The 9,884-nt window shown below is 37.5% G+C and overlaps 1 protein-coding gene across 1 annotated transcript; it reads right to left on the bottom strand.

Annotated features, from left to right (window-relative positions):
• Positions 1-449: 449 nt before the first annotated feature.
• On the bottom strand, positions 450-3,506 carry LOC149172054 (uncharacterized). The gene has a single exon (XM_089426185.1). It carries the CDS (start codon positions 3,504-3,506, stop codon positions 450-452), a length of 3,057 nt encoding a protein of 1,018 aa, XP_089282311.1.
• Between the last annotated feature and the right edge of the window lie 6,378 nt (positions 3,507-9,884).

Raw genomic sequence — 9,884 nt, forward strand, 5'->3', positions numbered from 1 at the left:
CTATGGGTCTGGGTATTTCTCATTGATGGTTCCAATTAACTTTGAAATTGCTGTGATACTAATTGGTCTGCAATTAACTTTGATATTGGTTCCAATTAACTTTGAAATTGCTGTGATATTAATTGGTTTACAATTGACTTTGAAATTGCTGTGATATCAATTGGTCTGAAATTTTATTTGGTTTATTCTTATTATTAGATTGATTTTTTTCAGAAAGAAAAAGCTCCAATATATTATATGAGAAATATAAGAGTCCAAAAATCTCTGGATACATCCAAATTGTTCTAAAATAGTTCAGTATGCCACCTAGTCTAATAAGCTCCTATATTCGAAGAAAACCAAAATATCTATGTAGCTATATAACTATCAAGGCTCTGTGAACAGTACAGAGAATCTTGATATAAGTGAAAAACATCAGCTGATGAGGCAAAATTTTCAAAATCTGAGCACTAAAAATCTGGCAAAGCAAAATTTTGGATCTGGAAAGTAGTTCCTTCCGAAAATATCTCGAGATGCCAAAGTCCAGGAGAGGAGGTGAGACCCAATTTAGAAAGTGTATTGGCTGTAGAATTCTTGTCCCTGCTGATGTGCTCAATAGTGCTATCAACCATGCGGTTCCAGTAGTAGTTGATCCTGTCTCTCCAACCGGTCAGGTGCTGCGCCAAAATGTGATTTCTCCTATTTACCGAATCAACCAAAATCTTCGAATCTCCAAAGATAGCAACCTGTTGTATGTCAAGGAAAATACAAAATTTTAAAAGTCCAGTGAGAGCTATGGCTTCAGCCATATTATTGGAGCCATGACCGCCGTGCCAAAATGATGAAAAGTGTGTAGAATCATTTATCTTGATGTGGAAACCACAACCACATTGACCCTTCTGTGCGGCCCCATCGAAGAATGCGGACGGCTGAGAAGACTGTTCTGATAATGGCAGAGCGGGAAATTTATTCTTGTGCTTGATTATCTTCTGAGGTAGAGATTCTAAATATACAGAGATCGAATCCAAGGTTTTAGCATATGAAATTCTTGAGCTATTGAAGACGCAATGGTTGCGCCATTTCCAAATAAACCACATGGATAGAATGCAAATTCTACGCCATTGAATATTCTGCTCGCTGCACCTTAAAATCCACTCTTGGATCGAGTCCTGCACACCAAGTATAAAACCAAAAACTCTTTCTAATTCCTGCCATATATGAAAAGACTGTTTACATTTTAGAAATATATGCAAATTTGAATCCTCGTCCGATCTGCATAACGAACAGACATTTGGTCCATTCCATCCCCGCTTCATTAAATTCTCCCAGGTTAGGTTTCTGTTGTGAAATGCAAGCCATGCAAATAGAATCATCTTCGTTGGGCAACCATCCTTCCAGAAGATCTGTGGGAATATAGAGGAACCAAGTGATTGCTGTCCAACCAACTGATGATAAATTCCTTTTACTGATACGTCCTCCGCCTCATTCGGGATGTTCCAAGATAGGAAATCCGATTCCCTTGATCTGAAAATACCGCCATTCTGTAGCTTCAACCTGATGCCATTCCAATGTTGCGCAATCTCATGGGGCATGTTCAATTCATCAGCGTCTTTCCACCGCGGGATGGGGCCTAGCCATTCAGCAATCAAACTATCCCAGTAAAAGAAACCTCTTCTGTGAAAATGATAAAGTAGGGGATCAGGGATATCAATTTCTTCAGCTCCGCATTTGAAGCGGTCTATGCCAATAAGGATTTTATTCCCCGATTGTAGACGCCAGATTAAATTCTTCAAGCAGAGTGCTTCAATCCTCCGGAAACTAAGCCATATGGGGGATCCATATGCTGCACCGATAGAACCTTTCCGGTACCAGAAATGGAGGCTCTTCTTTGCTAAATACTTCGATCGAATCATGTGACTCCACGGTCCTTCACCCTGAATAGCTCTCCAAAAAGACTTGCACAAGAGAGCTCTTCCAAATATTCTCAAATTGGATAAACCCCAACCCCCCATAGTCTTAGGAAGAGTAATACTAGAAAGCTTAATGAGATGAAATTTACTCCTATCAGCATGACCCCCCCATATGAAATTTGCAGAAAGCCTATTCATGTTGTTGATGATACTCACCGGAAAGTGGTATAGATGCGCCCAGTAAACAGAGAGTTGATTCAAAACGGATTGCACTAATATAATTCTCCCTGCCAAAGAAAGGCATCTAAACTCCCAAGCAGAGATTCTCCTATAGAATCTGTCCACAATCCAGTTCCAATCAGATCTCGAGTATCCATTTGCTTTTATCCGGAATCCCAAATACTTTATACCACTGCTGATATGTTGGGCTTTTATACCAAATAGCTCAGATAACCAAAGAACATCTTCCTGCTTGAGATCAGAATGGTATATTATAGATTTCTCCAAGTTAACCTGAAGTCCCGTAGCCCTTTGAAATTTTTCCATAATATTATGAAAGCGCATCCAAGTGATCCTGCAAAACATGCCGAATAATATTATATCGTCAACAAAAAGATTATGAGTCAGTGAAATGTTCCTGCATATTTTGAGAGGCTGCCATGCTTGATCGATCACAACCTTATGGATATGTAAGCTGAGAGAATCCATTGCCAGTATAAATAATAGTGGGGAGAGAGAGCATCCTTGACGCAGACCCCTCTCCGCACTGAAAAAAGGGGTTGGAATGCCGTTTATTATAATAGCGTATTCCACAGGATCGACACATGCCATGATCCAGTTGATCATGTTGGTCCTCAATCCGATTCTTGCAAGTAAACACCTGATGTATCCCCAATCTATACAGTCATACGCCTTCCTGAGGTCTACTTTGATTAAAACCGCCTCTCTATTCTTTGAGTGGATGGAGAATAACGCCTCCTGTGTACCAGCGACAGCATCATGGATGTATCTCCCTTTAAGAAATCCATACTGTTCTTTTGATAATGATTCTGATAATACTCCTTTCAGTCTCTCTGCAATGATCTTTGATACAATTTTGAAAGAAATATTACATAATGAAATCGGCCGATAGTCCTGAAAAGTCTGAGCATCCCGCTTTTTGGGTATGAGTGCTATGTATGTGGAGCATAATTGTTTGCTGATATTCCCCTTTATCCTGATCTCTTCCACCATCTTTAACAGATCATCCTTTATATAATCATAGAAATGTATAAGAAATTCTATTGACCAGCCGTCTGGTCCAGGGCTTTTGTCCCGGCTGAAAGATTTCATGGTCGCCATCAATTCCTCCTCTGTAATAGGCTGGTATAGCTGATCGTTTTTTTCATTATCAAACATCACTGGGTAAACTTCTATACCCCACAATATATCCTGAAAACTTCGATTTTCCATTCTTTGATATTGCTTTTTGAAATGTGCCACCGCTTCCTTTGATATATCTTGCTGAGAGTATAAATAGCCTCCATTACCATCACTAATTTTCCATATTGAATTTTTGACCCTTCTAGCATTGGCGAATCTATGGAAAAACTTCGAGTTTCGATCGCCTTCTTTCATCCATATTGCCCTGCTTTTCAGGCGCCAGAAAATTTCTTCATTCTTCAGGATTTGCAGTTTCTTTTTTTGGAGACTCTTGATGCGTTGTCTCTTTTCAAAAGTTAAAGAATGCAGCATTATCAAGTTCCTTTTGGATGTCTCGAAGCTCTTTTTTATTGTATTGTCTTTTCTGAAACTGCCATTCTTTAACAATTTTCCTGATTTTGTTCATCTTGTTCATGAAATTCATCTGATGTGAATCAGATCCGCTTGCTGCAAACTCCCTCCACGCTTTTACAACAGTGTCATTAAAATCAGGCTCCTCTAGACATTGTCTATTGAATTTAAAGGGGATTCCTTTCCTGATTCCCATAGATTTCCATCCAAGAACTATCGGCCGGTGGTCCGATATGAAGCAATTTTCTACCGAAGAAAATGGCATGCCGAGGACATCTATCAGGCTGGCATGTAATAGGAATCTGTCTATTCGCTTTGCAATGAAAGCCTCTTCGCTCCTTCCATTGTCCCAAGTGGGCAGAATTTTGGGCGGAAGTATGTCAATGAAATTTTTCATAAGAAATTCATTCCTGATCATGGCAGCATTTGGATCCATCTTCTTACTTTTACCCCATAATTCATCCGCGCTGAAAGTAATATTAAGGTCACCTGGTAGTGCCGACAGGCCGAGATGGGGTGCTTTTGATGAAGAGTGAAGCCAGAGATTGTCCATCAACTGAATGGTGCGAGCAGTTCGTCTCGGCGGAGAGAGATTGATGGGTTATGATTTACAGTCGGATGATAGAAAGTAGCAAAACAGAAGCTAATATATGGTCATGGGATGTCTCAGGAGGCTGGAATATGGAGCGACAAGAAAAATAACAGTCGAAACAGAAACAAAGTATATGGAAAATAGTTGCATGTAGGATGTAATGTGAGATCTCCAGGTGTCAATGTGCATGCAAATGTCAAACGCACCTGCGAGTGGTCGTTCTTACCACTTATCGTTCCTCGGATAGGCTGAAAGCTGTGACTTGGAAGGAAACATCAGAAGCACCCCATTCGGTCGTCGAGCACCAACCCTCTTAGTTGAAGAATCACCTCGGGGTGAAAAACGTCTATGCAGGAAAACCGATATCATTCACAGTTGTGCAGTTTGTTTTTTTTTAACGTTTATCATGTGTTGATAATATAGTGAGAATGTTTTTCAATGAAATTTGATATCAACAAAACTGTGCCAATGAAATTGATATGCAATTAAGTTGTTAATGGAGTTAGAATGTTTTTCATGAAATTAATTTGCAATTAATTTGCATAGGTTTTGGATAGACGGTGATCAGGTATGCTGTTAAAGCACTTTTAAATGTTAAATCACCACTTCAATTTCCCATCTTATGGGTGTTATTCTTGAACATGACCATGATGTAGCCTCACTGTTATCTAAATTAACAAATAACAAAAAACTCACCCTATTTGGGTGTTATTCTTGAACATGACTATGATGTAGCCTCACCATTGTCTAACCTAAAAAAAAGAAAAAAAGTATAACTATTCATTACTTTTATCGTGCAAAGATATATCAATAATAACCTCACAAATTATTTAGTTTCATAGTGATTGATGAAATTAAGAATAACATCTTAAAATACATGGTTATAAGAAGTATTCATTGCTTTTAGTTGAAAACGTCGTAAATACATTGTTATAAGAACTATTCATTGCTCCTAGTGCTGCAAAGGTATCGTAACAGAGACATCATAAATTATTTTTGGAAAAGTGATTGGATAAAATTGAACATTTTGCCGAAGTAACGGAATCTTAGTGCTCAGTGGTGCAAAGTATTGTAACAGACATCATAAAATATTTTCAGATAAAGTTGAAAACTGAAAACATTTTACCTACTTTTTAATGATACAAGATAAGTTTTTTCCAAATTTAAAAAGTTTTTTTCAAATTTAAAAAATTTAGTAATACACATGATAAGTTATTTATTTTTCATTAAAATTGAAGACATTTTAATAACAGAATTACTTACTTTTAGTTTCATAGTGATGGATGAAATTAAGAACATCTTAAATACATTGTTATAAGAATTATTCATTGCTTTTAGTTGAAAACATCTTAAATATATTGTTATAAGAACTTCATCATTAAAATTGAAAACATTTTACATAACATAATTACTTACTTTTAGTTTCATAGTGATTGATGAAATTAAAAACATCTTAAATACATTGTCATAAGAATTATTCATTGCTTTTAATTGAAAATATCTTAAATATATTGTTATAAAAACTATTCATTGCTCTCAGTGCTGCAAAGGTATCTTAATTGAAACATCATAAAATACTTTCAGATAAAATTGAAAACTGAAAACATTTTACCCAAGTAACATAATTACTTTTAATGATACAAAATAAGTATTTTTCAAGTTTAAAAGATTGAAAACTGAAAACATTTTACCCAAGTAACATAATTATTTTTAATAATACAAAATAAGTATTTTTCAAGTTTAAAAGATGTTGACACCTAATCCTCATGATTGGGTGAATTTATGTAAATAATTAAATTAAGAATGTGAACAGTCATCAGGTGAACAGTCACACCCTATTGTATATAACAAAGACATACCTGATGGAATAAGATGAATCAGTTTTTCTGCCTAATGGAGTTACTGCCTGGCCTGACATGGTATCAGAGCCAACTCCTTTTTTAGCTATTGTGCCTTGTAACTCCCTTGTCTGCTCCTCTGCTCTCCATATAATTCAGTGACTGAGTGCTGTCTGATACTACCTGCGTTCTGCCATATTCTATTTATATTACCTGCGCTCTGCTCCATACAGGCCTGAACGTTGTCTGACCACTGACCATCCATTTGAACGCTGCCTGACATTGAACGCTGTGTATACCCTTCAATGCTGTTCATTCCATTGAACGCTGTCTATTGAAATCTAGCCGCCCCCACCTGTCTGTCAGTGTGCGTTATTTTCCAACCTGCATTGGTTAGTCTTTTCGCTGGTGCATTTCAGTGGTTTCCATCCGGACATGCGTTTCATATTTTTCTAATGTGTGTTTCTTCATATTTCTTTATCAAGGCTCTCAATCTGCTATGATGGTTTTCCTGTGCCCATTTCATCTAAGTGACATTTTGAGAGGAGCTTTGCATGTTTTTCGTGTGCCACTCTGCTCATATGCTCATTTCTTCACTTTGGGACGAGAAATCAGTCAGAATTGTCTCCATAAAATGCACCATCATTGCTAGCGCACCATTAAGTTGCAAATCACGCCATCATCGCACCATTAGTCTCTAGTTTGCACAGTCATTTTTGGCGCTGGATTTCCCTTTACGTTGATTTTTTATGGATTGTCAATTGAAGGTTGTAAACATGAGTGATTGAATCTGGAGGAGGACCGCAGAGAGTTCTGTTCCAGTCAGAGGAGACTACCACCATAACTGGAGACCATCACTAGAGGAAGGCAGTTTGAGGAGCCTCGCCCTTCCCTTACCGCATGCAGACATCCCTTGGCCGCTACCATACACATGGATGCATGGGTTACATGAATAGCAAGCAGACTTATTTCTGACTGTTGTAATATTTAAACGTGGTCTGACTGTTGTAATATTTGAACGCTGGTCATAGTATATCCTTTCAAATAATTAAACGCTGGTCATAGTAATATCCTTTCAAATAGTTGAAAGCATACATTTGAATGATGAAACAAATTTGTAGCAGAATATTTGGTGGAGGCAGAACGTCCATGATGCGTTGAGCCCTTTTAAAAGAGGCCGTATACTGCGTATGCATTGAATGTTTTTATTGGTAGTCGTGTACATTTTGAAAGTCATTTTCTCTCTGTGTATTGAAGTTGCGATGGCAGTGATTCAATGGGTACATGAAAACCTTATGTTAGAAGTTTTAATGGACGATAATACCCTTTGAGAATGCCCTTTTGAGTACATTTTTATTGTATATTGGCAGAAGTATTCTTTTCTATCAGCAAAAGTTTTTTTTACAGAATGCATTCAATCATATCCATGGTAGGAATAGTTCTCACTGGCAAGGAGAACTATCCTGAATGGTCTCGGATGATAAAACACACCCTCATCTTCAATGAGTTGTGGAAAGGAGTGTGTGTCAGAGAAGGAGACAATGACCCAGTACAGCCTACCTCCGACAAAAAGCTCGTCATTTGGGAAAACAAGAACAACAAAGCCTATGCATTAATCGTAGCATCTGTAAATGAAGAGGTGAGTCGCCATATTTCGTCATATTCAACTGCCTTTGAAGCCTTACAAAAGCTGAAAGAACTCTATGACTCACATTCTGCACTTGAAGTTGTTCAACTCATGATTAAACTCTTCACTCTTGAACTGCAAAATAATGATCCTCTTGCTCTTGCATATGAAATAAAGTCTATAATGCATGATTCAATTCCACTAAGGTTGAGCTGGATATTCCTCTAATTTCTTTTCTCAAGGCACTTTATCCTACTTACTCCAATTATCTTGAGTCATTGCAAGCAAATGGAAATCTCAAAGATATAACCTTTGACTCTCTTGTGAAAAAGTTTGCTGAAAGAGAGAAAGCTTTTGGAAAGAAGACAACCCCTGAATCTTCTGAAGAGACTGTGTGCCTTGCTCATAAAGAAAAGCATACTGCTCAAGATTCTACAAGAGAAAGAGGTGGACGAAGAGGAAGAGGAAGATATTTCAGAGGCAGGGGGCGCAGACATTCTCAAGGAGAAAAGGCAGATTTGCACTGCATTCGCTGCAAAAGAAATGGATCACATGATTCCTCTACATGCAAGCTACCATGGGACAAAATTGAGCAGAAAAGAAATCAACAGAAAGGAAAACTGATGATACAGACAAAGGTAAAGCACCTGAATCCGCTCACTATGTTGAGGCACAATGTAACGTTGGAGTAAATGAAGATTTGTTTAATGCTTCACTTGCTTCCTGGAAAAATGATTGGTTGCTTGATTTAGGAGCAACCTGTCACATGACTCATAGAAAAGATTTTTTTGAAGATTTTACTGACAATGTTGATGGGGCAATATACTTTGCAGATCAATAAAAAATCAAGCCATCAGGGCTTGGCACAATCAGGCTTAAACTGCCTGGTCTTCCAGACTTTCTTCTAGATCATGTTCTATATCTCCCACAGCTCAAGAGAAACTTGCTGTCCGTGGTCCACATCCGCCAGCAAGGTCACTCCATTCATATGTTTGATGGCAAGCTTGAGGTAAGAAAAGCATCTGACCACTCACTTGTCATGAGGGGAATAGAAGAAGAAAGGCTTCTCAAACTGCAAAGAACATCTGCTCATGCACATCATTTCTCATACAATTCTCATCATGAAGAAGGTACACTTCCATCAAGTTTATTATGGCATGCTAGATTCAGACATTTGAACTATGACAGTCTTCGCTTATTGAAGAAAAATGGTGTTGTTGGTTTGCCTACAATTCCTAGAAAACTTAAGCAATGTGATGCTTGCATTCTAGGAAAGCATAGCAAACAGTCTTTCATGATTCACATTCAAGAGCACATAGGAAACTTGAACTCATTCATTCAGATTTATGTGGTCCAATGCCTGTTCCTTCTGCAAATGGAAATAAATATATCATGACGTTTATTGATGACTACACCAGAGTGTGCTGGGTTTATTTATTGAAGAACAAATCCGATGCTTTTCAAACATTCAAGAATTTTCATAAATGGATTGAAAATGATGCACAATCTCATATTGAGTCTATTCGCACTGATAATGGAAAATAATACACATCAAATGAATTTGAAAACTATCTTCGCCAACATGGGATCAAACATCAAACAACTGTGCCTTATAATCTCCAATAAAATGGTGTAGCTGAAAGAATGAATAGAAAAATCTTGAATATGGTACGATCCATGCTTTTCTTCAAAAATGTAAAGATAATGTTTTGGGCTGATGCTGTTCTATGCGCTGCATATATAAAGAATAGATGTCCATCTAATGCTATAAGAAACAAGACTCCTTATGAATTGTGGTATGGACATGTTCCTTTGGTAAAACATTTCAGGGTCTTTGGTTCCACCTGTTATGCTTTGATACCAAAGGTACATAGAAACAAACTTGGTGCTAGAAGTCGTAAGTGTATCTTCCTGGGGTATTCAAACAACTCCAAAGTATACCGCCTCTATGATGAAGTAAATAAAAAGTTTGTTGTATCTAGAGATGTAATTTTTCTTAAATCATCCAAAACTGATAATGTTGTTGAGCGGCAACTTGATCGCTTGGATAGATTCGCAAAAACAAAATCATTTCAAGAATTTGATAATCAGATTCCACATCTTGAAGGGGGGATTCCTATACTAGATCAACATGTGGAATCTTCTTCTGAAGAACACTCTTCCCC

The sequence above is a fragment of the Pinus tabuliformis genome, chromosome 4_2, assembly GCF_031772625.1.
Source record: "Pinus tabuliformis cultivar Carrire ecotype Pingquan chromosome 4_2, CPIR1, whole genome shotgun sequence".
NCBI lineage: Eukaryota > Viridiplantae > Streptophyta > Pinopsida > Pinales > Pinaceae > Pinus > Pinus tabuliformis.